The sequence below is a fragment of the Macaca nemestrina genome, chromosome 20, assembly GCF_043159975.1.
Source record: "Macaca nemestrina isolate mMacNem1 chromosome 20, mMacNem.hap1, whole genome shotgun sequence".
In the NCBI taxonomy this organism is placed as follows: domain Eukaryota; kingdom Metazoa; phylum Chordata; class Mammalia; order Primates; family Cercopithecidae; genus Macaca; species Macaca nemestrina.
In genome coordinates, this window is record NC_092144.1 from 44,572,224 (window position 1) to 44,600,140 (window position 27,917).

Sequence of the window (27,917 nt, forward strand, 5' to 3'; positions counted from 1 at the left end):
CAGGTGCTTCCTTCTCTCAGAAACCACTCCTCCTCTAGGACCTCCTATTCTAAGAAGCCTGAGTGTTTGAGGTTTGTTCATCCTGAGGCATAAACACAAGATCAAAGTGCCAAGCCAGAAGGAGGCAGAGTGTCTACAGAAGCAGCCGTGCAACTAGCAGCAGGAATTGGGAATCTGCATTATTAGTAAGCAAGCCCATTTTCCTTTACTTCTTTGTAAGCAGAGCCTTAATTTTATTAGCCTGTTTATTAGCTCTGATCGTGTGTTCAGAAAAAGTACGCTCAGCCTCTGAGTGATCTAAGCCAGGCATAGTTCTCCTGTCTCCTTATTGGTGATTGGTTCTGGGAAAGGCTGGGACACACTCCTGGACAAGGAGAAGTCACAGCAGTGACTGACTTTTAGAGGGAGTCTGCTGGGGGCTGGCTAGTGGAAGCCATCTGGGGTAAAATGTTTTTGGCCTTAAAAAGTACTGTAGGAGGCCAGGCATGGTGGCTCATGCCTGTAATCCCAGCACTTTGGGAGGCAAAGGTGGGCAGATCACTTGAAGTCAGGAGTTCGAGACCAGCCTGGACAACATGGTGAAGCTCCGTTTCTGTTTTTAAAAATAGAAAAATTAGCTGGGCCTGGTGGTGTGCATCTGTAGTCCCAGCTACTCAGGAAGCTGAGGCAGGAGAATCACTTGAACCTGGGAGGTGGAGGTTGCAGTGAGCGGACATAGAACCACTAAACTCCAGCCTGGGCGACAGAGAGTTCATCTCAAAAGAAAAAAAAAAAAAGTACTGTAGGAGTCCGGGTGTGGTGGCTCACACCTGTAATTCCAGCATTTTGGGAGGCCAAGGAAGGAGGATCACTTGAGCCCAGGAGTTCAAGACCAGCCTGAACAACATAGCAAGACCCCATCTCTAAAAATTTTTTAAAAAGATACACAAAATTAGCCAGGCGTGGTGGTGTGTGCCTGTAGTCCCAGCTACTCAGGAAGTTGAGAAGGGAGAATCATCTGAACTCGGGAGATCAAGGCTGCAGTGAATCATAATCACACGACTGCACTCCAGCCTATGTGACAGAGAGAGATCCTATCTCACAAAAAGAAAAAAAAAAAAAAGTAATGTAAGAGAAATAAACTATTTCTTTGCCTCGCAGAGAGAAATGTGACAGTGTGAGGAAGCATTAGCTGGCTGAAACTGGGCGCTCAAACTCTTAGTCTAGAGCAGAGTTCTAACAGCATCACATGTTTTTGTTCTCCCTACATCCACATTGAAGAAGGGGGGGTGGTAAAAATATTCCTCTGGTTTAACAGAAAATTCACAAATATTTATCCTTTTCAGAATCTACATGCAATTTAAGTATTAGTCCCAGGGCGATAAATCCGAATCACAGATGCTGCAATGTTAAAGTTTCCTTTGATAAGACATACTGATGATCTCTGATGTCCCTGCAGCCTGCAAAGAATATTTGCAAACAGAGTTTTATGATGCTGAGGAGTGTCTGATTTTCTGAAGCCACAGAGAAAGACATCATTTTTCTTCTTTTCTTTCTGCAATTTCTTTCATTAGCACTTCGGAGAGCCTATAATCCCCATGATTTGAAATCCCATGAGTTAGTAGTAAGAGCAGAATCAGAGAGGCTAAAAACTGAAAATACAGAAAGGAAATGGGTAGAGTAGGATTTTAGCAAGAGGAAGTATATGGTTGTGATGCTTTGCATCTACAGGAAATGATGGCTGGGGCTGTGGCAGCCACGTTACCACCATGAGGGATGATGTTACCCACATGCTGAGGAGCCTGAGTCTATAAGACCGTCATTTGACTGATGCATTGACCCCTGGAGAACCTCCCCGCCTTTGGGGGACTAGCAGTTCTGTAAAATAATACATGTCCTTATTGTTTTAAGATGTTTGGAATTTGTTCTTTCTTACGTGCAGCCAACAGCATCCTACATGAGGCAGCCAGGGTAAGGGGTCCACACACAATGGGTGAACCAGTGCTTGTCCAGGAATTGAAACAGCCTGGCTCATTCAGTGCTAGGACCAGGGCCCTCAGTGGACACTGTCCCAACTCTCAGCACTGAGGGTCCCTCCTTCCCTCCAAGCTGGTCATTGCTGTGTGTGATCACGTTCATTAGGTATCCAAATTCTGTAGGCGGGAGCAACAAGGTTTTCTTTCTTTTTTTTTTAATTAAGATGGAGTCTCGCTCTGCTGCCCAGGCTGGAGTGCAGTGGTGCCATCTCAGCTCACTGCAGCCTCCTGGTTCCAGCGATTCTCCTGCCTCAGCCTCCCAGGTAGTTGGGATTACAGGTGCCCACTACCACACCGGGCTAACTTTTGTATTTTTAGTAGAGATGGGATTTCACTGTGCTGGCCAGGCTGGTCTCAAACTCCTGACCTCAAGCTATCTGCCCAGCTCGGCTTCCCAAGGTGCTGGGATTACAGGCATGAGCCACCGCGCCTGGCCGCAATGAGGTTTTTTCTTTTTTCAATTCTAGCTGCCAACCACAAAATTTAACTAAGGTCCCTCCCATCACACACCTGTCATCCATCCTGAAAATTTAAAGTAAAAGTATAAAAATATCAAAACCATGATTGCCTCTGGGGGTGGAGTGGAGGTGGGGATCATTTGGGAAGGGGCATAAGGGGACTTTGCAGGGGTCCTGGAGATGTTCTTCATCTTAACAGGGGCTGTAGTCTAAAGCAGGAGTGTATACTTATTACATAACTGCATTCATTGGTCAAAACTCAGCAAATGGAGGTGGGAACAGTGGCTCATGCCTATAATCTCAGCTACTGAGGAGGACGAGGCAGGGGGATCACTTGAGGCCGGGAGGTCAAGACCAGTCTGGGCAACATAGAGAGACCTTATCTCTTTTTTAAAAATTGTTTTAATTCCCCAGGCATAGAACTCACCCTGTGGAGAAAAAAAAAAAAAATAGCCACGCGTGGTGGCATGTTTCTGTAGTCCCAGCTACTTTCGAGGCTGAGGCAGAAGGATTGCTTGAGCCCAGGAGGTCGAGGCTGCAGTAAGCTATGATCATACCACTGCACTCCGGTCTGGGGTACAGAGCGGGACTGCATCTCTAAATAATAGTGATAATACTAAGAAATTCAGCAAATGGATGTTTCAGATGTGTACATTTCATTGCATGCAAATTTATAAAACCTCAAAAATAACTGCAAACATTGAACTCCAGTTGGTGATATGAATCCTGAAATGTTTAAGGGCAAAGAGTACTGATGTCTACTTTAAAATACTTTACTCTAACCTTCTTTAAAAATACATTTAAAAAAAATCAGATGGCTTGATAAATAGAGGAATGGACTGAAAGATATGTAATAAAGTAAATACAGAAAAATGTTAACAATTGTAGAATCTAGATGATGGGGCAAGGCGTGGTGGCTCATGCCTGTAATCCCAGCACTTTGGGAGGCCGAGGCAGGTGGATTACGTGAGGTCAGAAGTTTGAGACCAGCCTGGCCAACATGGTGAAACACCGTCTCTACCAAAAATACAAAAATTAGCCAGGCGTGATGGCACATGCTTGTAATCCCAGCTACTCAGAAGAATCACTTGAACCCGGGAGGCAGAGGTTGCAGTGATCTGAGATCATACCACTGCACTCCAGCCTGGGTGACAGAGTGAGACTCCGTGTCAAAAAATAAATTAAAATAAAATAAAAGTGATGATGATCATAGTTATGAACAACAGCGAGAGTCCAAACACTGCCTGTAGTGTGGGCAAAGCCCTGTTCTCAGTGCCTCATGTGAATGAATTTGTTCACTCCTCACCACAACCTTCTGAGGTAGGTACTGTTATTCTCATTCACGGATACGGACTCTGAGACCAGGGAGGTTGTGTGGCATCATTACATCAGAAGGGGCATGGTCTGAATCCACTCCTCCCGTTCCAGGGCAGGAAGTCAACAGAGAAGGGCTCTGTGGTAACGTTGATAATCACGAATCAGTGGCATAAACATCCCCTTAAGACATGTGGAGGCGGCTGGGCATGGTGGTTCACGCCTGTAATCCCACCATGTGGGAGGCCAACGTGGGAGGATCACTTGAGGCTAGGAGTTTGAGACTAGCTTGGGCAACATAGTGAGACCCTGTCTCTACAAAAAAAATTTTAAAAATTAGGCAGGCACGGTGGCTCATGCCTGTAATCCCAGCACTTTGGGAGGCTGAGACAGGTGGATCACCTGAGGTCAGGAGTTCGAGACCAGTCTGGCCAACATGGTGAAACCCCGTCTCTATTAAAAATACAAAAATTAGCCAGGCATGGTGGCAGGTGCCTGTAATCCCAGCTACTCAGGAAGCTGAGACAGGAGAATCGCTTGAACCACAGGAGGTGGAGATTGCAGTGAGCCGAGACGGTGCCAGTGCACTCCAGCCTGGATGACAAGAGTGAAACTCTGTCTCAAAGAAAAAAGTAAATAAATAAAATTAGAAATTAGCAGGGCATGGTGGTGCATGCCTGTAGTCCTAGCTACTCAGGAGGCTGAGGTGGGAAGACTGTTTGAACCCAGGAGTTCAAGGCTTCAGTGAGCTATGGTTGTACCACTGCACTCCAGCCTGGGCAACAGAACAAGACTCTGTCTCCAGGGGGGGAAAAAAAAAAAAAAGGTGGAAATTGTGAGAGACACATGACAGCAGAAATATGACTACTGCTTGCCTTTGGAGGAAGGAAGAAGTTGTGGAGGAGAGATAGGTGACTGGGCACTGTGGCAACACCAGCATGCCAGGGGCTGGGGGTGGGGAGCAGTCAGGACCTGAGGCCAGAAGCTGTGAATCTTGGAATCTGCAGGGTGCCCCTTATGAGACCCCAAGCGTTCATGTAAGCGTCCACGCCCCCACTGATGATATCTGGGCAGAGAGGCAATAAAATCAGAGGCAAGAAAATCAGAGTTACCGATCAAGGTTTGGAGGCTGCGGTTGGAGGCCGGACATCCTGCCTGCAGGGCGGGCTTCAGCGTGGAAGCTTGCGGCCCGGAACAGTCCCCGTGGGCACGCCCAGGCAGAGGGCTTTGCTAGTGTCTGACCCAGCTTCCAAAGCCAGGGTCTAATAACAACAGCGCCACCAACAACAGGAAACATTCATGACGCACATGCTGCCAAGCACTGTTCTAAGCACTCCATATTACAGTGTATTCCTCCCGACAGTAAGAATGAGGTGGGTGCCAGTGCTAACCCCATTTTACATATGTGGAAACTTAGGCACAGAGAGGAGGCCTCATGAAAGGCAATGGGGACACCTCCAGGAACCTCCCACCACAAAAGATCACCGCAAAATAAGGACAAATTGAACATCAGATTTCCTCAAGGGTGGGCACTTTCTTGCTGCATTGCTGGTGCCCTCTTTTGGATTTTAGCTGCAGTGGCCACAACACCACGGGTGTCAGCGACAGGAGCAAACTAAATCACCCATGCACGGGGGAGTCAGCTGGGAGGAGCCGCCCCTGGCGTTCCCACCATGTCTGTGAAATGGGGGGAATCGTGGTATGTACTGGAGAATCAACAGAGGCTGGGCGAGGAAGACTTGGGATACTCGTGAGCCCATTCTAACATCAGCAATTACTAATATGTTTATTGCCTTGAAAAAAAGAGATAAAGAAATAAAGGAAAAAGAGGAAAGGAAAGGGGAAAGGAATGAAGAAAAGAGAGACAAGAAATAAAGCACTGTTGGCCGAGGGCTCACACTTGTAATCTCAGCACTTTGGAAGGCTGAGGTGGGCGTATCACTTGAGGTCAGGAGTTCAAGACCAGCCTGGCCAGCATGGCAAAACCCCATCTCTACTAAAAATACAAAAACTAGGCCGGGCATGGTGGCTCATGCCTGTAATCCCAGCACTTTGGGAGGCTGAGGCGGGTGGATCACGAGGTCAGGAGATCGAGACTATCCTGGCTAACATGGTGAAACCCCGTCTCTACTAAAAAAAAAATACAAAAAAAAATTAGCCGGGTGTGGTGGCGGGCGCCTGTAGTCCCAGCTACTCAGGAGGTTGAGGTAGGAGAATGGCGTGAACCCAGGAGGCGAAGCTTGCAGTGAGCCGAGATCGCACCACTGTACTCCAGCCTGGGCGACAGAGCAAGACTCTGTCTCAAAAAAAAAAAAGTAAAAACTAGCTGGGTGTGGTAATGCACACCTATAATCCCAGCTACTGGGGAGGCTGAAGCAGGAAAATCACTTGAACCTGGGAGGTGGAGGTTGCAGTGAGCCGAGGTTGCACCACTGCACTCCAGCCTGGGCAACAGAGCAAGACTCCATCTCAAAAGAAAAAAAAGAAAAGTATTTTAATATCAAAGAGGAAGGAATAGAGCCAGAAAGAAGAGATAGGGCTGAAAAAAGAAGGCAGGAAACAGGCAGAATGTTTCCAAAGAGTCCCACTAACTATTCAGAAAAGTTGTTTTTTGTTTTTGTTTTTGCTTTTTGTTTTATTTATTTATTTATTGAGACAGAGTCTCGCTCTGTTGCCCAGGCTGGAGTGCAGTGCCACGATCTTGGCTCACTGCAACCCCGCCTCCTGGGTTCAAGCGATTCTTCTGCCTCAGCCTCCTGAGTAGCTGGGAATACAGGCACACACCACCACTCCCAGCTAATTTTTGTATTTTTAGTAGAGACGGGGTTTCAACATATTAGCCAGGCTGGTCTTGAACCCTTGACCTCGTGATCCACTCGCCTTGGCCTCCCAAAGTGCTGGGATTACAGGTGTGAGCCACTGCTCCCGGCCAAGAGTTTTGTCTTTAAAGGAGTTGACGGTGGGGTGTGGACCGTGCAGCCGAGACAGCTCGCGGGGTGAGTTAAGAGTCTGCCTGGATTCCATTCCCCAGCCCCGCCACACACTGTCCATGAAGCAAGTGACTGTCCCTTCCCAAGCCTCAGCTTCTGCACTTCAGAACGGGGACCGTTGTCCGCGGCATTCCCACATGTTGGCGTGAGACCCTGTTGAGCCCACACAGCAGGGTGTGCCTGTTGTCTGTGGTAAGGGGCAGACGGCGTTGCCTACTTTCCACTCGTAAGATGTCACTGCATGTACGCCGTTCTCACTTGGCAGATGAATCAAAGGGCTATAAATAGCCACGTCTTGGTTTCTCATAAACGCATTAAATACGACTTGGCATCTTGCCCAGGCTTCCTGTCGGGGCAGTGGACGAGGATTGTTTTGCAGAGGTCTGATAAGTGTCAAGGTTACAGTCACGTGCAGGTGCGTGAGGCAGGACTCGAAGCGAGCCCCAGCTGCTCTGGGGAATGAGGGGGTCTTCCCTTCCACCCCCATGCCCTTCTTGGCATAGGTTCACACCAACCACTCTGGGCCCTGGCAAGCCCCGCCTTGTGGCTCAGGCTGGGCCACTGGCCTCTTTGCTGGCTTTGCCTGGACTCACCCCACTGGTCCAGCTTGCATTAGGTCAGTCTATTCACAAGTGAATTCTGGGAAGACTGGACCAGGCTATGGGAAGAGGGGAGAGGAGGGAAAGGTGGACACATAGCTCGTGAGCTCGCTGGGCTATCCTGGGCACCTCCCTCCATCTTACTTCATGAAGTTCTCTGAGGCTGACCTCACCCCCAACTCAGGGATGAGGCCCTGGGGGAGGCAGATGGGGACTCTGGACCCCCGCTGCCTGGGTTCAAGTCCCAGCTGCTCCGTAGGGGACCTCAGGCTTGTCTATGCTCTCAGTACCTCAATTTCCCCCTCTGTGAAATGAAGATAATGCCTCCTAGGGCCTACATCATAGAGCTGCTGGAAGGATTCAATGGATGTTGATCATGATCATGATCATGATTTCCTGATACTCAGAATAACGCCAGGCACAGACTATCCGCTCTGAATAACGGTTTGCTATTATTATTTTTCTGCTAGTGATAGTTAAGAGCAAGGACTCTAAAGCCAGCACAGTTGGGTTCAACACCCAGCTCCACCACTTGCAACCAATGTAACCTTAAACCTGGATATCATCTCTGTGTCAGAGGCATGTGAACCAGAACAACTCCATTTTAAATGGGGTTGGGTAAAATGAGGCGGCATTCCCAGACGGTTAGGCATTCTAACTCTTAGGATGACCAATAGGAGGTCAGCACAAGATACAGGTCATAAAGACCTTGCTGATAAAACAGGTTGCAGTAAAGAAGCTGGCCAAATCCCACCAAAACCAGAGTGACCTCTGTTTGTCCTCACTGCTACACTCCCATCAGCGCCATGACAGTTTACAAATACCATGGCAACATCAGGAAGTTACCGTATATGGTCTAAAAAGAGGAGACATGAATAATCCACCCCTTCTTTAGCGTAACATCAAGAAATAACCATAAAAATAGGCAACCAGTAGCCCTTGGGGCCGCTTTGTCTATTGAGTAGCCATTCTTTATTCCTTTACTTTCTTAATAAAGTTGCTTTCACTTTACTCTATGGAATTGCCCTGAAATTCTTTCTTGTGCTAGATCCAAGAACCCTCTCTTGGTGTCTGGATCTGGATCCCTTTCCTGTAATGTCTGTGCCTCAGTTCTTTCATGGGTCAAATGGGAGTGAGGATTATTTGTACCTTATAGGGTGTAATAAGGATAAAATAAGCAAACACCTGCCAAGTACTGAGACAAGAGCCTGGCACACAGTAAATACTCCAATGTTGTTGCTACCGTTGATGTTCTTATTACAAGGGGATGTGCTCACCCCCTATCAAGGTTGCTAAGCAGCCATGATGGAATCCTGGAGCTACTGAAGGACACCTCATCTCTTCATGGGAAGCATCTGCTTGAGGATTAAGGCGATGCAGAAAAAAAGTGGAGTAGAGAGATGGAGGAAGATGACTTTGGAGGACATTGTGTGAGCACCTGGATCTAACCGTGCCTGAAGCACAACTCAAACCCTGGACTCTCAATGTATTGGCTCTCCATTCCAAGACCCAATAAATTCCTTCTCAGCTTAGAATGCTTTGCTCAGATATCTGTTACTTCCAGGCAAATGTATTTTAATACAGAAAGCTCTTGGGGGCTCAAATAACAGAAAGGGAAGCTATGTGAGAAGCCGAAGGAAGCCAAGGAGAGGAACAGAAGTGATGCAGCTGGGTATGGTGACTCATGCCTGTCATCCCAGCTCTTTGAGAGGCTGAGGTGGGTGGATCACTTGAGGTCAGGAGTTCGAGACCAGCCTGGCCAACATGGTGAAACCCTAACTCTACTAAAAAAATACAAAAATTAGCCAGACGTGGTGGCATGCATGTGTAATCCCAGCTACTCAGAAGGCTTAGTCAGGAGAATCACTTGAACCTGGGAGGCGGAAGTTGCAGTGAGCCAGGATCATGCCATTGTACTTCAGTCTGGGTGACAGAGCAAGACTCCATCTCAAAAAAAAAAAAAAAAAAAAAAAAAAGAAGTGATACAGCTAAAGACAGTAGGCCATGTGGAGGCCACGTGCATCATGGTTATAATCCAAGCTGTGTTACTGACAGCTTGTGGTAGGATGTTGCAGAATGGACACACTTCTTCATGCCTCCTTGAGTACATTCTTACAAGGTGACTTTGCCACTCTTCCCATCAAGGGATAGAGTCTATGTCTCCACCCCTTGAATCTGGGCTGACCTTGTAATTTGTTAAGGTCATTCAAACATGGTGAAAGTAATGCTGTGCTAGTTTCAAGCTTAGACTTCAAGAAACCTTGCTGCTTCCATGTCCTCTCTTAGTTGACCTTGCCATGACCTTGTGAACATGACTGGGCTAGCCTGCTGGAGGATGAGAGGCTGGAGGCTCCCCAGCGAACTGTCATCCAGCCCTCTGAGACAGAGCCATCTAGCTATACAGTGCTGGCCACAGATGCATGAGTGAGCCCAGCCTACATTAACAACTTGCAAAATGGACAGATAAATCCATCAATGTTGTTTTAAGCCATTTTAGATGATTTCTTAGGCAACAGTAGAGAACTGCTTTGTCTGGTTTAACTCAACCTTGCCCAAGGGGCTTCCAAAACCCTGACCTCCAGGTCACATGACAAGGTGAGGCCTCTACGTCCCAGTCCCTGGTGATACTGTGCTAGTTCGGAAGCTGGGTTTCAAGGGGCCTTGCAACTTCCATTCACTTTCTTGGACTCCTGCCACCACCTTGTGGACACACCTGGGTTGGCCTGCTGGAGAATGAGAGACCAAATGGAGGAGAACCCAGTTGCTCCAGCTGATGACATCTGGTCCAGCCTACAGAGAGCCAACTATTGAGTTAGCCAAGATCAGCAGAGCCAACCCCAATTCCCTGCTGCTGATCAGAGAAGCAAGAATGATCACAGCTGAAACCAGAACTGCCCAACTAATTTGTAGACTTGTAAGCAATAATGAATGCTTATCATTTAAATCTCTGACTTGGGGGATGTTTTGTTTTGCAGCCATAACTGATACACTAACCGATATACTTTGTAAACATAGGCAGATGAGCTCACATCTCTGGGCCGGAGTTCCTCTTGTGAAAAACAGGAACCATTTGGAATGGTCATGAGGATGTCATGAGCTCACGACCCTAAAACTCTTGGCACAGAGTCTGGCTGTCTTAGTCCGTCCAGGCTGCTATAATAAATTACCATAGCCTAGGTGGCTTCAACAACAAACATTTATTTCTCACAGTTCTGGAGGCTGGGAAGTCCAAGATCAAGGTGCCAGGTGAAGAGATGTCTGATGAGGGCTGCTCCCTGGTTTGCAGATGGCCATCTTCTTGCTGTGTCCTCACATGGCAGAGAGCAGAGAGAGAAAAGGCAAGTTCTTTGGTGTCTCTTATAGGAACACTAATCCTATCATGAGGGCTTCACCCTCATGACCTAATGATGTCACAAGGGCTCCCCACAACACTATGCCATTGGGGGCTAAGAGGTCAACATGCAAATTTCTGAGGGGACATGCAGTCCATAACACTAGCAGAGAGTGAGCACTCAATTTAAAAAGAGGTAAAATGAAAGGCAGACAGACAGTTGACTAACACCCTGCCCACCATGAATATTTTTGCCTTGTCCAGCCAGCTGTGGGTCATTTTATTTTTTTTATTTATTATTGTTTTTTTGAGTCTTGCTCTGTCACCCAGGCTGGAGTGCAGTGGCGCAGTCTCCACTCACTGCAAGTTCCACCTCCTGGATTCAGGCCATTCTCCTGCCTCAGCCTCCCGAGTAGCTGGGACTACAGGTGCCCACCACCACACCCGGCTAATTTTTTGTATTTTTAGTAGAGATGGGGTTTCACCATGTTAGCCAGGATGGTCTCGATCTCCTGACCTCGTGATCCGCCCGCCTCAGCCTCCCAAAGTGCTGGGATTACAGGTGTGAGCCATTGTGCCTGGCCAGCTGTGGGTCATTTTAGTGTAGCTTCCCAATGGCCCATAGGTCCCTAGCCTCATATCACCAGCACAGACACATTCCTTGGTGGCAGAACAAAACCCCTTGGGAATAAGCACCAAGACCTGGTAACCTGAGACCTACCTATTCAGAACAGGTAGCAGCACATTGTTGTAACAAGCTCTGGATTCAGTTAGACCTGGGTTATGATCCAATCTCTGCCACTTACCTGAGATGTGACATTGAGCAATCAATGCAACCATTCCGATCTTCCATTTTATCCCTGTCAAATAAGGATAATTGTATCTACCTCCCAGGATTCTTGCTCAATCATTTCTTCCATCAGTTTAGTATTTTTTTATTTTTATTTTTTTTAAACAGAGTCTCATTCTGTCACCCAGGCTGGAGTGCAATGGCACGATCTCAGCTCACTGCAACCTCTGCCTCCCAGGTTCAAGCAATTCTCGTGCCTCAGCCTACCAAGTAGCTGGGATTACAGGCATGAGCCACCACGCCCGGCCCTTCAGTTTACATTTATTGAGCTTTTATGTTGTTCCAGCTTTTTCAGAATCTGGGGATACAATGGAGAACAGCAATCGCAAATTCCTGACCTCATGGAGCTCTCAATTTGTAGCTTAAAGAAAAATACTAATTTGATAGTGAGAGAAACAAGTGAAAAATTGCAAAAGTGACAAGTGTTTTGAAAGGAGAATGTATCAGTCAGAATAGGCTGGGTTATGCTGTGGTAACAAACATCCCCAAAGTCTTAGCACCTTATAATAACAAAAGTTTACTTCTTATCTGTCACTTCTATTGTAGGTCAGTTTCACTTCTCCTTTTCAATCCAGGCTGGCAGAATGGCCTCCACCTCAAGAATTGTGGGCTCTGTGCAGAGTGAAAGAAAATCCTAGAGTATCTTTGCCCAGGCAATTAAGTGCTCTGGCCTAGAAGTGACTGTATTACTTCTGCCCACATTTCATTGGCCAGAGCTAGTTGCAAGGCCCCACACAACCATAAGGAGGACCAGAAGTGGCATCCTGTTGGATGGACCAGAAGTGGCACCCTGCTTGGAAGGGAGAGAGCCAAGGGGATTCAGGGAGCAGCACTAATGACCATTCTGAAAACATATATGTGATGGGAAGACTTCCATGAGGCAATGATACTTGAAGTATAAGAGCAGTTAACTAAGAGAAGGGGAAAATAAAAGTTTTCTAGGTTGGAGGGCGCAGCATGTAGTGAGAGTAGTGAGTAGAAACAGCTTATTCAACCAGTTTGATTGGAGCTGGAAGGAGACATTGGGGCATGTGTGGTGCAAGGAAAAGGGAAAAGCGAGCAGCAGTCCATAGTGCAGTAAAGAGGTTTTCTTTTTGAGACAGAGTCTCACTCTGTTGGCCAGTCTGGAGTGCAATGACGTGATCTCGGCTCACTGCAACCTCCACCTCCCGGGTCCAAGCAATTCTCCTGCTTCAGCCTCCCAAGTAGCTGGGGTTACAGGCACCCACAACCATGCCTGGCTAATTTTTTTGTATTTTTAGTAGAGACAGGGTTTTACCATGCTGGCCAGGCTGGTCTCCAACTCCTGACCTCAGGTGATCCACCTGCCTCAGTCTCCCAAAGTGCTGAGATTACAAGCATGAGCCACTGCGCCCTGCCTGTAAAGAGGTATTAATAGATGCCAATGATCTTCTTATGTCTGAACAAGAAACTGATAAGTATATACAAGTTTTAGGAATTCAGAGAAGTCCATATTACTCTCAGGTCAACAAATTATTTGTACAAGGAATCAAAATTACAGATTCTTTGTTGTTTGGTTAGAATTGCTTTCACAGGACATGGCCACAATTTCTGAATCCCTGTCTGGGCATTAATTGGCCAGATAGCCAACAATTTACCTCCTTTTCCTGGGCACACAGGCAGCCATGTTTCCCAATTTGCTTTGCAGTTGAGGAGGGGTCATGTGACTGCATTCTGGCCAATGAAATGTTCTGGCCAGTGGACAAAACAGATGACACTTCTAGGCCCAGTTCTACCCTTCATACTCAGTTCCATGTTCTCTCTGTCCATTGTGTGGTGACGTTGGAAGCCGGTACTTCAGATGGCAGCCTGCATTCCTGAGTTATCTGAATCACGTGAAAGAAAGCCACCTGAGCTGTGACTACGATGTTGAAGCCATGCCCCAAAGAGTTAAAGAAATCAGTAACTAACAGAAATTCTTGAGTTTGCAGGATGGCAGATAAGAAACAACTTGTGGAAATGTGAACCACTCCCTCCACTTATGAGATAAAAGAACTGGCTGAAATGAATCAGAAACAATATGGCTAAGTGGAGTCTGTGCAGAACCAGCTTGCTGAAGTCACAACCCAAAGTTTCATACTAACCCCTCAAGTTTTCACATGGGACCCCCTAAGGAGGCATGAGAGAGAACTGTGCATGCCAGAGGACTTCCCAGACCTCCGCTTTGCTTCCACCAATCACCGGCTAATCCCAGAATCCACCCCCTGAACCTTTCCTGGTAAAATTACTGCCTTAAAGCCAGCATAGGGAGACAGATTTCAGTGGGACTCCTGTCTCCTTGGAAGTTAACCTGCTATACAAAGCTTTTATTTTCTCAAAAACCTACTGCCATAGTATTGGCTTGTTGTGCATCTGGCAGCAAGCCTCTTTTGCTTGGTATCAGTGTAAGCGAGAAATAAACCTCTGTGTTTTATTCTGGAGTCTATTTATTGCTGCAGCAGAGCCTATCCTATACTGACTAATACAGAATAATAAATGAGACTCCTTCCATAGCAGTAGGATTTGCCAGGACTCTTTTTTTTTTTTTTTTTTGAGACAGAGACTTGCTGTGTTGCCCAGGCTGGAAAGCAGTGGTATGATCTTGGCTCACTGCAAACTCTGCCTCCTGGGTTCAAGCGATTCTCCTGCCTCAGCCTCCCCAATAGCAGGGATTACAGGCGCACGCCACCACACCTGGATAATTCTTGTATTTTTAGAAGAGACAGGGTTTCACCATGCTGGCCAGGCTGGTCTCGAACTCCTGACCTCATGATCTGCCCACCTCGGCCTCTCAAAGTGCTGGAATTACAGACGTGAGCCACTGTGCCTGGCCTGCCAAGACAATTTTATGATGCAGAAAACATCTGTATTCAGGGTCGTCATGTGGAGTTGTACAGGTCGAGCACTGTCCAACGTGTCCAGCTAAGGGATGAGGGGAACCCATTCCATGCTCCACTCAGCAGGCCTTTATACAATTTGTTCTAAGGTGACATATAGGCTAGTGGCAGCTTTGTCTACATTTCTGCAGCTTTAGAAAAAAGGGAATATTTTCTCCTCTTCTTTCTCTGGCAGAATAGAAGAGTCATATAGCAAGGCTAAGTACTGGAATTGCATTTATAAGCAATTATTTTCCCCCAAAAAACATAGGCTTAAGAAGTTAAAAAATTACAGTAAGAAAAGCAATAGGGAAGAATAGAATGGTTAAAAATGGAATCTGGGGCATGTTTTGTCTTACACTATACTCTGTGGTTCAGGGGAAGGTGGCAAGGCTGGGCCTGACCATGTCTCCTGCTTGGTGAGGAAAGTTTCTCATTGTACAGCTGGCCACATGCAAAGCAGCTGCTACTCCCTGCTGCAACCTGGGGGGCAACCCACCCTTACCTGTAAGAACCCCACCTTGTCAGAATCACTTATTATTATTATTATTTTGAGATGAAGTCTCTCTTTGTCAGCCAGGCTGGAGTACAGTGGCACAATCTCGTCTCACTGCAACCTCTGCCTCCCAGGTTCGAGCAATTCTAATGCCTCAGCCTCCCAAGTAGCTGGAATTACAGCCCCGCCACCACGCCTGCCTAATTTTTGTATTTTTCCTAGAGATGGGTTTTCACTGTGTTGGCCAGGCTGGTCTCGAACTCCTGACCTCAGGAGAATCATCATTTTAAGTGGACATCAGGTCATGTCTCTCCACTGCTCAAATCCCTCACATGGCTCCCATTTCATCTCAAATAAAGCCCACAGCTACTACCTTGGCCTACAGGGTCCCACACACTCTGGGCTCTGATGACCTTGATTTTCTCTCCACAGTTGCCTTCCTGTCCTAATCAGCTCCATCCACCAAGTAGACACCCACCCCCAGAGCCTGTGCCTGCAACTGCTTGGGGTAGGCTGAATAACGCCTCCCAAAGATGTCACTCTAATCCCCAGCACCTGTGAATGTTACCCCTGGGGAGTGTGCCTTAGAGGGGTGAGGAAGCTGGGTGCTCCTGTTCCTGTCCCTCGAGGTTAAGGACTGCTCCTGGGGTGTCAACTGCCCAGCTTCCAGCCTGCTCCATGAGTGGCTCAGCAGGCTTCTGGAATGAGTTAGGAAGCCCCTGGCACCCACTGGAACCATGCCCATGACTGCTAAAGCTGCAGGGAACTTCCAGGACTTTCCAGGGATATGGGTGAGTGTATTTGTTGTCTGTTGCTGCAAAACAGATCGCCAGAAATTCAGTGACTTAAAACAACACACGTCTATGATCTCACAGTTTCTATGGATCAGGAGTTCAGGCACAGCTTAGCTGAGCCCTCCATCTGAGGTCTCAGAAGGCTGCTGTCAGACATGGATTGGGCTGCACTTTCATCTGGAGGCTCGACTGGGGATGAATCTACTTCTGAGTTCATCTGGGTTATTGGCAGAGTTCGTTTCCCTCTGGCTGTGTAACTGAAGGTCCTAGCCTTTTGCTTGCTCTCAACTGGGAACCTCCCTCAGGTCCTAGAGGCCACTTGCATCTCCTAGAGGCCACCCACAGCTCCCTACCGTGTGGACTTCCTCAATGTGGCTGCTTACTTCATCAAGCCAACAAGCCTCCCTCCCTCTGATCTGCTAACACAGAGTCATAGATAACATAAGGCAAGCTAGGGAGTGACAGCTCAACACCTTTACTGTGCGCTATTGGTTAGGTGCAAGGTCACAGGTCTGGTCCACACTGGAGGGGAGGGCATCATACAAGGCATGGACACCAGGAGGTGGGAAGTCACTGGGGTCACTTTAGGGGCTGCCCTGAGAGCCTTGGAGCACTGGGGCACTGACAGCCTCTGCTATAGGTTGTGAGACTTCAGTGCTGTGCAGAACAAACCCCTGAGTGTGGAACCCGTGCTTGGCTCTCCCTGTCCCACCTCCAGCTCCCACGCAATGGGGGCTTCTATGGGTGCAGGCACTGGGGGGCTCCCTGAGAGCTGGGGTGGGCACTTCAGGTCTCCTTTCACCTTTCAACCACTGGCCCCTTCCCAAGCTCAGTGTGTGACCTCAGGTAGGTTGCTTGGAGCTTCTGAGTCTTGATGTTCTCAGCTGCAAGACACAGTTAACAGTAGCACCAGCCTCTTGGGTGATTGTGGGGACATAGCACTTATGAAGGGTTTGAGTTTTGACCACACCAGGAAGTCCCCAAATGTTTGCTATGATTATCATTATTATTGTCTACCTCTGGTTCCCAGGGAAGCCTCTTTAGTCCTCAGGGAACGCTCCCTCATTCTGCAGGAATCTTTGAACATCTGGGCACCACATGAAGCCTTAAGTGTTTTGGCAACAGTGTCTGGTACATGAGGGGTGAATCCAGCCCTGTCCTGGGGGCAGAGGTTCTGTTCTGGGAGAGTTTCATCTCTGTCCAGTCATGGCTTCACTGCACTATCAGGGCAATGAATTTTAATGGCATGAATTATTGTTCACTCTTGCACTTTGCTGAACAGTGTGTGATTTCTGGGAACAGCCAGGCCTGGTGATTCCTGCAGGTCAGCTGAGCCAGACCTGGCGCCTTGTACCAGCAGAAGGGCCTGTCTCCCCTTCCAAGGGCCTGAGGGGCTTCGCTCCACTGCAAGAGCCTGGAAAAGTGGTGCGTATCTGGTACTGCCTCTGACTTGGGGAGTGGTGGCTGGGCCTGAAGGCCTGGGCACAGTAGGGAGGGCGGGCAAGGGATGGGCAGGGAAAGACAGCAGGGCCCAGTGAGATCTGGGGAGCCTAGGGATGCCCTGCTCATATTCCCCATCTTGTTGGGGGAATGGGGTGAGTGAGGAGGCTATGAGTTACTACCCTTGGGGAGACACCCAAAGAATGGCCTCGTTCCATCTTTCCCTCCTTCTGAAGAACACAGGGCTTGGGCCAGGCAACCTGGTTTGAACTAGAATCCCCAGCCTCAGTTTCCTCATCTGTGGAATGGAAATTACTAATGAGTTAACAGAGCAGGACCTGACCCAGGGAAGAGCCCGGTCACCCTGGGCTATGGCCACAGGTCTGTCCTGGTTCATGCAACTCAGAGCAGCGTGTGGGTGGGCACGGGGGCGGGAGCGACGGAAGGGGAGGCTGTGGCTAAGAGGGAACCGGAGGCTGGGTCCACTTGTGCATCGGGGGTTCGCTTTATTTCACCATCAGCACCTGTTTGCTTCTCTTGCCCGGGGAAGGGCGGATGAACTTGAGCAGCGCCCCCAGCAGGACCAGGACGGTGCCGACAAGCAGCACCAGCTTCAACCCCTTGAGCACGGAGTCCGCTCTGCCCGGCAGGGCCTTCCTTGCCTCCCGCCACTGGGCATCGTTCTCTCTCCACTGAGCCTCCAGCGTCTCCGGACTGGTAGCGGGGTTGAACTGGGCCACGAGCTCCTGCTGCACGAAGCACTTGTAGATGGCCGGCTGGAAGACCTGCAGCTGCCTGCCGCCGGTGGAGGGGTCCAGGAAGGTGGTGAAGTCCCGGCCGGAGAGCTGACTCTCCCACGTCAGGGGGGTGTCGTTGGCATGCCAGTAGACGGGCCTGCGAGGAGGACAAGGTCAGGTGCAGGGCCCAGGGAGAAAGGAGGGACCGACGTCTGAAGGGAGGTGGAGACAATGGCCCCCTTCTCCCTGAGGAACAAAAAATAAAGCACCGCTCCGCCCCCCTCCTTGCCACTCCCCACGGAGCACTGTGCAGCCGTCGACAGTGGGGTGGGGGCTCCCAGGGCTCCACCCCTTACTGGCCCCATCCCTTACTGGCTCCACCCCTTACTGGCCCCATCCCTTACTGGCTCCACACCTTATTGGCCCCATCCCTTACTGGCTCCACCCCTTACTGGCCCCACCCCTTACTGGCCTCACCCCTTACTGGCTGGGTGACCTGGGCAAATGCCTCAAGCTCTTTGAACTTCCATTTCCTCATCTAAAAATAAGAGTCTAGACTGGGCTTGGTGGCTCACACCTGTAATCCCAGCACTTTCGGAGGCAAAGGCAAGGAGGATGGCTTGAGCCCAGGAGTTCAGGACCAATCTGGACAACAAAGCAAGAACCCATGTCTGCAAAAATTTAAAAAATTAGCTGGACACGGTGGCATGCGCCTGTGGTCCCAGCTGCTCAGGAGGCTGAGGTGGGAGGATCACTTGAGCCCAAGAGGTTGAGGCTGCAGTGAGCCAGTCACAGCACTGCACTCCAGCCTGGGTGACAGAGCAAGACCCTGTCCCAAAAAAGAAAACGACAAACCAAAAAAATTGAGAGTAATGATTGTACCTCATAAGGTTATTTGGAGGAGTTAGCAAGGGCACTCCTTTAATGATTTGTCCACCTGCCTTTGCCTGTCTGGTCTCATCTCCTTCACCCTCCCCTTCACTCACTCTGCTCAGCCACGCTGCTCTCCTAGATGTTCCTCTGATATGCTGGGCACAGCCTCCGCCCTGGTTGTTCCCTCTGTCCCCAGAGTTCCCTCACCTCCTTTCAGTCTGGGCTGAAATGGCAGCTTCTCAGAGGAACCTTCCCTGACCCCACCACTTTACACTTTTAACTTCCCCTATTCCCAGCATTCTTCCCTGCTCCGTCACCATCTGAAATACAATAGGTCGGGCACAGTGGCTCAGGTTTGTAACCCCTCCCTTTGGGAGGCTGAGGTGGGAGGATCACTTGAATCCAGGAGTTTGGGCCCAGCCTGGGCAACAGAGTGAGACCTCATCTCTACAAAACTTAAAAACTTAGCCGAGCATAGTGGTGCATGCCTGTAGTCCCAGCTACTGTGGAGGCTGAGATGGGAGAATCACCTGAGCCTGGGGAATTGAGGCTGCAGTGAGCCGTGATCGCGCCACTGCACTCCAGCCAGGGTGACAGAGCAAGACCCTGTCTCTAATAATAATAAAAACAACAACAATAATAAAACTATGTATTTATGCACCACAAGGGCAGGAATCTCTGTTGGTTGTGTTCTTCACTGTTTCACTGGTCCCTAGAATGGAGCTTGGCATATAAATGTGCAGTGAACACGTGTTTAGTGGAGAATGAATCAGGCACTGACATACCCAGCGTGGTGGAAGAACAGAGAGGATACTCCACAGACAATATCATAAAAGCTTGCGTTCCCAGCTAGGTACATTGTGGAACTTCTTATTGGATGCTGTGGCAGGCACTTTACAGTCTTTAGTATCCTTAACACATCACAATGACCCCGTGTGGCCGGGGGCTGGCAAGACCTCTGCACTGAGTTGGACAGCGGCCCCCCAAAACACATGTCCTTCCCAGAACCTCAGAATGTAACCTTATTTGGAAATTGGACCATTGCAGATATAATCAGTTGAGATGAGAGCATGTTGGAATAGGGTGGGCCCTCAATCCAATCTGAGCGGCGTCCTTTTAAGAAAAGGAGAAGAGAAACAGGGACACAGGCACCCAGGAAGAATGCCAAGTGATGATGGAGGCAGGCATTGGAGAGAAGCAGCCACAAGCCAGAGAAGACCGGGATCTCTGACTGCGTCCAGAAGCTACAAAAAGGGAGGATTCTGCCCAGCTCAGAGGGACTGAGAGGGAGTGTGGTTCTACTGACACCTTGGTTTCAGACTTACAGCCTCCAGAAGGGTGAGACAATGAATTTCTGGGTTGTTTTTGTTTTTTTGCATTTGTTTTTTGAGTCAGAGTTGTCTCCCACTGTTGCCTAGGCTGGAGTGCAGTGGTGTGATCTCGGCTCACTGCAACCTCCGGGTTCAAGTGATTCTCCTGCCTCAGCCTATCAAGTAGCTGGGATTATAGGCATGTGCCACCATACCTGGCTAATTTTTGTATTTCTAGTAGAGACGGGGTTTCACCATGTTGGCCAGGCTGGTCTCGAACTCCTGACCTCAGGTGATCCACCCGCCTCAGCCTTCCAAAGTGCTGGGATTACAGGCATGAGCCACTGCGCCCAGCCTGCATTTCTTATTAAGGGGCAGGTGGATTGGGGGAGAGGAGGGGAAGGGGGTATTTTCCAGGGACTCCTGGCAGGAAGCAAGATGAGTGTGAATTCTGGGAGGCAGGCCCTGATGGGAAGCCCCGGGGGGAACAGCCTCTCTTCCAGGGTCTCAATGACCTTCCCAGATGAGGCAGGGGCCTGTTGGAGTCCCTAAGCTTCCTGGGCTTCCCCCGTCACAGCCCCATCTGTCTGCCTGTGCTTTTCCCATTCCAATTCGCACCACCCTGGGCTGTGTCCCCCTTGGACTGTTTAAGACCAGGGCCTGGCACTGTCCTGATGACCACTATGGGGCTGACCTGCATAGAACGCCCCCTCGTCCCTCTGCACAAATTACCACCAAGGATCCCCAGACGGGAAGAACCTGGCTTGGGGCCAGAGGCAGGGATTCCATCACCTGTACATGGATCCTAAGGGACAGTCAAGCCACACAAATTCTGTCTCCTCATCGAGCCTGAAGTTGTCAAAAATGATGTAATCCACCCTTAACTGTGTGTTATTGGTGCACCGGACGTGGCAGGCTTCCACCTGCAGCTCAGGCCGCAAGCGGCTAGACCACACCAGCATCTCTCCCAGATAGAGCCAGCAGGGCATGGCTTCCTTCAGAGGCTCCTCAATGTAGCAGTACCCCAGGCGTTTACGCTCGCCCGGCTCCTTACAGCGGTTGCAGTCCTGCCAGGGCTCCCACCGGGTAAAAATGAGCTCTTTGCTGCCCAGAGGCAGGGTCTCGTTCTGCAGGGGCCTCTGACCCAGGTCCTTGTGTGTTACATGCAGGGTGGAGATGTCCTGGAAGTCAATTTCATACTGCACCACTTGGCGGCCATTCTTATTCCAGCAGTGGTAGAGGCCCGTCTGGGAGGGCGATGGATCTTTAATGAGAAGGCTGCCCTCGGGCATTATTTCCATGTTGGAAATATTGGTGAGGCTGGCGAGCCTGCCCTTCTTGCCTTGTGTGAATAAGTAGTACCAGTGTGCCCCCGAGGAGTTGCAATACAGGAGAATGTCATTGCCGGAGAGTAGGGCCTGTTGGCACTGCTTACCACTGGGGCAGCTGATGGAAAAGTAGAACCCCAGCGCCGGGGCAGCAAAGTTGAGCAGCAGCCACAGCATGGGTGGCATGGTGGATTGGGGCTGGGGCAGTGGGCCGGTGCCACCCTGAACATTGTGAGGTCACCCATGAACTCTGGCCTCAGCCCTGGGCAGTGGGATGAACTGTAGCCACCACATGGGTGTGTGAGGTCACCATCTCCTTTTGTTTTATGACAAGCTGACAACACTATTTTTTCTTTTTTTTTAAGACAAGGACTCACTCTTTTACCCAGGCTGGAAGGCAGCGCTGCAATCACAGCTCACTACAGCCTCACACTCCTGTAATCAAGCAATCCTCTCACCTCAGCCTCCTGAGTAGCTGAGACTACAGGTGCATGCTAACCATGCCCGGCTAGTTTAAAATTTTTTCTGTAGAGACGGGGTCTTGTTATGTTGCCCAGGCTGGTCTCGAACTCCTGGCCTCAAGTCATCCTTCCACCTTGGCCCCCCAAAGTGCTGGGATTTCAGGCGTGAGCCACTGTGCCCCGCCAACCATATTTAATTTCTATTCCAAGCCCTCCATTTTGCTGGGAAAGGAGCAAACTTAATTTGTCTATTCAGAATTTTCTCTACTACCTGTCCCCCTTCCTTTCCCAGGGGTGAGACTACATTCCCAGGGATGGAACAAGAGCATGAACGTGTCACATGTGAACACTCAACACATACTTCCTGAACTCTTACTATGTTCTGGGCACACTTCTTAGCACTGGGGATAAAGCAGTAAACAAATCCTCTCTGGGTCTGGGCTTGGTGGCTCACGCCTGTAATCCCAGCACTTTGGGAGGCTGAGGTAGGCGGATCATCCGAGGTCAGGAGTTCAAGACCAGCCTGGCCAACATGGTGAAACCCCGTCTTTACTAAATAGCTGGGCATGGTGGTGGGCACCTGTAATCCCAGTTACTCGGGAGGCTGAGGCAGGAGAATCGCTTGAACCTGGGAGACGGAGATGCAGTAAGCCAAGATCGCACCACTGCACTCTGGCCTAGGTGACAAGAGTGAAACTCCGTCTCAAAAAAATAAAAAAAATTAAAAAAAAATTCTCTCTGGTTACTGTTCTGACCTCCTGCACCTCTCCCCCTACTCCCTACCCTCCAACCAGACTGGCCTCCCACTGTTTCCTTGAATCTGTCAGGCAGGCAGAGGGGCTCTTGCCCCAGAACCATTGCACGTGCTGGTCCCCATCTCTTCCCTCAGCCATCTGCGTGACTCAATACATCTTCAACAAATATTTTTCTCAGTTGCTCCCTTTCCTTCCATTCCATTTTCTAAACCCCTTCTCAGAGGGTGGCTCACACGTGTAATGCCAGCACTTGCCAGCACTTTGGGTGGCCAAGATGAGAGGATCACTTGAGGTCAGGAATTCGAGACCAGCCTGGCCAACACGGTGAAGCCCCATCTCTACTAAAAATACAAAAAAATTAGCCGGGCATGGTGGTGGGCACCTGTAATCCCAGCTACTCGGGTGGCCGAGGCAGGAGAACAGCTTGAACCCAGGAGGCAGAGGTTGCAGTGAGTGCAGATTGTGCCACTGCACTCCAGCCTGGGTGACAGAGACCCTGCCTCAAATAAATAAATAAATAAATAAATAAATAAATAAATAAAATTCATCTTCCAAACTTTTCCCAAAATAGAAAAAGATGGAACATTTCTACGAGACTTGCATCACCATATACCAAAACTTTATAAGGACATTACAACAAAGAAAAATCTCAGGTCGATCTCTTTTGTAAACATAGACGCAATATCCCAAAGAAAATATTAGCAAATTGATTCCAGTGATTTTCTTTACATAAGGATAAATATAAAGACCAAACTGGGTTATTTCAGGAAGGCAAATTTGGGTTTATATTTGAACATCAATGAATGTAATTCACCACATTAACAGAATAAGGGAGAAAAACCATGTTATTATCTCAGTAGATACAGAAAAAGCATCTGATAAAACTCAACATTCATTTATGGCTCAAAACGTTTGGCAAACTAGGAAAAGAAATTTTCTAAGAGGATAAAATGTTTCTACTAAAAACCTAGGGCAGGCTGGGCGCGGTAGCTCACAACTGTCATCCCAGCACTTTGGGAGGCCGAGGTGGGTGGATCACCTGAGGTCAGGAGTTTGAGACCAGTTAGGGTAACATGGCGAAACCACATCTCTGCTAAAAATATGAAAATTAGCCGGGTGTGATGGCTGGTGCCTGTAGTCCCAGCTACTAGGGAGGCTGAGGCAGGAGAATCATTTGAACCCAGGAGGTGAACGTTGCAGTGAGCTGAGATTACGCCATTGCGCTCCAGCCTGGGCAACAGAGTGAGACCCTGTCTCAAAAAAACAAAAAACAAACCAACAAACAAAAACACCTCGGGCTAAATTATGCTTCATAGTAAAATACTGAGAATAACACAAGTATTTCTGCCATCAGCTTTTCCATTCAGCATTTTACTGGAGGTAAGATACAAGCGAAAAATTAGATACAAGGTCATATATTAAATATGATTTATTTACCAGCAACAAAGAATTAAAAGATGAAATTTAAAAGATCAGTGTATGATAGGATGAAAAAATTAAATACCTAGGAATAAATATAATAAAAGATACATGAGTCCTCTACATTAATAACTTGACATTATTGGGAGAAATTAAAGAAAGACTAAATAAAGGAAGTATTTGCCACATTTCATGGATTAGAAGACTAAATATTGAATATATATTGATTCTCCCCAAATTTATCTTTAGATTCAACAAAGTCCCAATGTAAAAAAAAGAAGCTTTGGGGTGGAAACTACAAACTGATTCCAAAATTTGTATATAATGGGCCAAGAATAACCAAGACAATCTTGAAGAACAAAGTTGGGAAGCACTACTACATATCATGACTTACTGAAAGGTATAAAAAGACACTGTGGGCCGGGTGCAGTGGCTTGTGCTTGTAATCTCAGCACTTTGGGAGGCCAAGGAGGGCAGATCACTTGACGTTAGGGGTTTGAAACCAGCCTGGCCAACACAGTGAGATCCCTTCTCTACTAAAAATATAAAAATTAGCCAGGTGTGGTGGCGGGGTGCCTGCAATCCCAGCTACTTGGGAGGCTAAGGCAGGAGAACCGCTTGAATCTGGGAGATGGAGGTTGCAGTAAGCTGAGATTGTGCCATTGCAATGAAGTGCAATCTGCACTTCAGCCTGGGCAACAGAGGGAGACTCCTTCTCAAAAATAAACAAATAAATAAAAGAAAAAAAAAAAAAGAAGAAAACCAAAGACACTGTGGCACTGGGGCAAGGATGGATAGATAAATTGTATCCACCGGGGTCTGATCAGGAGACAGAAACATCAGTGTCTACATTGGCATGAGCCCATGGGCCTGAGTAGTTTGGTCTCTAGATTCTACATTTGGCCTCCCCCTGAATATCAGAAGCCTGTGCAGACAAGAACTAGGTCATTGCTGTGTCCCTAACATCATCTGCCCAGGGCACACTCAGAGGAAACACCAGGGAATTCTTCCTGAATGCACATCTCAGCAAGCCAGTGAAGAGACCTTTTTCTGAGCAGAACCACCATGAAGGCTTATGGGCTGGGAGAAAGAGTCTGGTTTTCCGTTGGAAGGTAACCCCCAAGCCCAGGTGAGCACAGAAAACAAAGCCTGGGTGAGGGTCAAGGGCAGGGCTATGGCTCTGGTCCTGTCACCTGTAGATGGTGGCCCAGGGACAAGGTGAGCCACCTGTTGTTCGTCCACTTGCCGGGCTGGTAAATGTCAAAGATGAGGTATGGCTGGTGAATTTCCTTGGCCGGGTTGCAGGGTACGTGGCAGGCTTCCACCTGCAGTTCGGGCCGCGTGTGGCTGAATTGCATCTTCTCGTCTCTCAGATACAGCCGGCAGGGCACGGGTTTTTCCAGGGGCTCCTCAGTGTAGCAGTACCCCAGGTGTTTGCGCTCACCCGGTTCCCCGCCACGGTTACAGTCCTGCCAGGGGTCCCAGCTGGTAAACTTGAGTACCTTGCCATCCAGGATCAGGGTCTCATTCTGCAAGGACTTTTGGTCCAGGCTCTTGTGCGTAACATGAGGGTTGGTGACATCCTGGAAGTCGATCTTATATTGTACCATAAGCGTACCATCATTGCCCCGGCAGCGATAGAGGCCGGGCTGGGAGGGCTGAGGGTTGGTCAGTTGAAGGCTACCCCCAGGCAATTTCCTTATGTCAGGCATTGAATTAAGCAGAGAAGGATCTTTCCCAAGAATGGAAGAGAAGTACCAGAGTGCCATGGGATGGTCACACTTCGGGACAACATCACTGCCTGAGAGTAGGGCTCGCTGGCAGAGGTTCTTGTATGCACAGCTGATGAACATCTAGGCCCACAGAGCAGGGCAAGAAAGGCTAAGGCTAAGCAGCCAGAGGGTGTCCAGCATGGTGAACCAAGGCTGTAGAAGGAGGCTAGGAACTTCCTGGCCATTGTGAAGTCACTCACAAAACTCGAGGATCAGCCAAGGCAATGGAATGAACCTTGATCCACTGTGCTTCCAGGAGTATAGTTCAGTTTGTGTCATCAAATGGCTTGTCATAGGTTGCAGGGCCAAAGGTCAAATGTCCACATGAGCTAGGTAGGAAACAAAATGGGTGAGCTTAAATCAGAACAAACGAACTACAAAGGCAAATGATTGGCCCTCCACATACCCAATATATAACGACGGAATGGGACAAAATGACTTTATGACCATTAGAAAGTGGAAGAGGCAGGGCCCAGTGGTTCACACCTGCAATCCCAGCACTTTGGGAGGCCGAGGCGGGTGGATCACCTGAGGCCAGGAGTTCAAGACCAGCCTGACTAACCTGGTGAAACCCCGTCTAACCCTTTCTCTATTAAAAATACAAAAATTAGCCAGGTGTGGTGGTGCATGCCTATAGTCCCATATGCCTGAGAGGCTGAGGCAGGAGAATCTCTTGAACCCAGGAGGCAGAGGTTGCAGTGAGCTGAGATCACACCACTGCACTCCAGCCTGGATGACAGAGTGAGACTCTGTCTCAAAAAAAAAAAAAAAAAAAAAAAAAAGAGAGAGAGAGAGAAAGAGAGAGAAAGAAGAAAGAGAGAGAGAGAGAGAGAGAGAAGACACACAGAAATCACTGCTCTGTACCACTTCTGAAATCCAGTGGGAAAACATTACAAGGACCCCCTATCTTGTAGACGGGAAAGATTCCTTAACTAGCACCGAAGCAGCTCCTTGGTGTGTGTGGGGAGGGTAGAGGGATTCCCAAATGATTGTTCTCTGTGGCTCATGTCTCACTCTCCAGGGAAATATCTCCTTTTCTCATAGTCTCCTTGGCTACATCTGAAGATGTGCCCTCCTCGAGACATCAGCAGTTTACTCAGCCTGCTTTCTATCTCCCAAAGTTTGGGACCTACAGTTCTTATAAGCCTCCAGTCAACTAAATATGTAAACAAACAAACAAAGACACACACACAGTCGTAGTTCTGTTCAAGATGTTCTCGAGCTGGGCACGGTGGCTCACGCCTATAATCTCAGCACTTTGGGAGGCCAAGGTGGGAGGATTGCTTGAAGCCAGGAGTTCGAGACCAGCCTGGGAAACATTGTGAAACCCTGTCTCTCCTAAAAAATACCAAAATTAACCAGGCGTGGTGGTGGACTCCTGTAATCCCAGCTACATAGCAGGCTGAAGCAGGAGAATTGCTTGAACCCGGGAGATGGAGGTTGCAGTGAGCCAAGATCATACCACTGCACTCCAGCCTGGGCGACGGGACAAGACTCTGTCTAAAAAAAAAAAAAAAAAAGATATTCTTATCCTCTCTCTCTCTTTTCAGGTACCTGAAACTCTATCAAGCATCCTTGGAGAGCTATATCCTTTATCTCTCTTTCACTGAGGAATTTGTCCACCAAAAGCATTTTCTGGTAGTGTCTTAATTCACTCAGAGATTCTTTAAACAATGGGTAATAATTATTTACCTAGGCATATACTCTTGATTTTATCCCTGTCAAAAGCTGAGTTCTAATTGGACTTTGTCTCTCAAAGGCCTTCTCAATTTTTAGCTAACTTTGGCCAATATCTACTGCTAATATCTTATATTCCAGCTGCTTCCTTGAAAGCTACAAGTCCATAAAATGCACTATCTGCCTTCCAGAGTATCTCAGGCGACACCTTCCATCCTTCAGGTTTCAAATAAGTGTCTTTGTCCCAAATGTATCTAAGCCAATGCTGTCTTTTTCTTTTTTAATTACCTCAGTACCTTACTCCTGATACTATTTTGGTATCAATCTAGATAAGTTATTTGCTACTATAATAAACTTCTGGTCAGGTGCCGTGGCTCACGCCTGTAATCTCAGCACTTTGGGAGGCTGAGGAGGGCAGATCA

The 27,917-nt window shown here is 48.5% G+C and overlaps 2 protein-coding genes and 1 long non-coding RNA gene across 3 annotated transcripts in view; 1 reads left to right on the top strand and 2 right to left on the bottom strand.

The window, feature by feature from the left end:
- Positions 1-49: 49 nt before the first annotated feature.
- On the top strand, positions 50-27,790 carry LOC105495535 (uncharacterized). The gene is made up of 4 exons (XR_011617442.1): positions 50-185; positions 10,587-17,148; positions 17,685-20,111; positions 27,369-27,790. It is a non-coding gene; the product is annotated as an uncharacterized lncRNA (long non-coding RNA).
- LOC105495536 (protein FAM187B) lies at positions 17,645-21,597 on the bottom strand. The gene is made up of 2 exons (XM_011765214.3): positions 20,876-21,597; positions 17,645-18,057 (listed from the first exon to the last, which is right to left on the bottom strand). The coding sequence occupies exons 1-2, from the start codon at positions 21,595-21,597 to the stop codon at positions 17,670-17,672; spliced, it is 1,110 nt and encodes a 369-aa protein (XP_011763516.2). The 3' UTR covers positions 17,645-17,669.
- LOC105495537 (protein FAM187B-like) overlaps positions 23,187-27,917 on the bottom strand; it is a 36,554-nt gene continuing 31,823 nt past the window's right edge. Inside the window, exon 2 of the mRNA XM_011765216.2 lies at positions 23,187-26,147. Within this exon, the coding sequence (XP_011763518.2) occupies positions 25,219-25,899 (681 nt within the window). The 5' untranslated portion in view covers positions 25,900-26,147 and the 3' untranslated portion in view covers positions 23,187-25,218. The remainder of the gene's footprint in view (positions 26,148-27,917) is intronic.

Excerpts from the sequence above, each read along its gene's own strand:
- LOC105495536 (XM_011765214.3), bottom strand. The coding sequence starts at position 21,597 with ATGCCACCCATGCTGTGGCTGCTGCTCAACTTTGCTGCCCCGGCGCTG. Across the intron at positions 18,058-20,875 it reads CCCTTAGGATCCATGTACAG|GCCCGTCTACTGGCATGCCA; the intron begins GTGATGGAATCC and ends TCCTCCTCGCAG.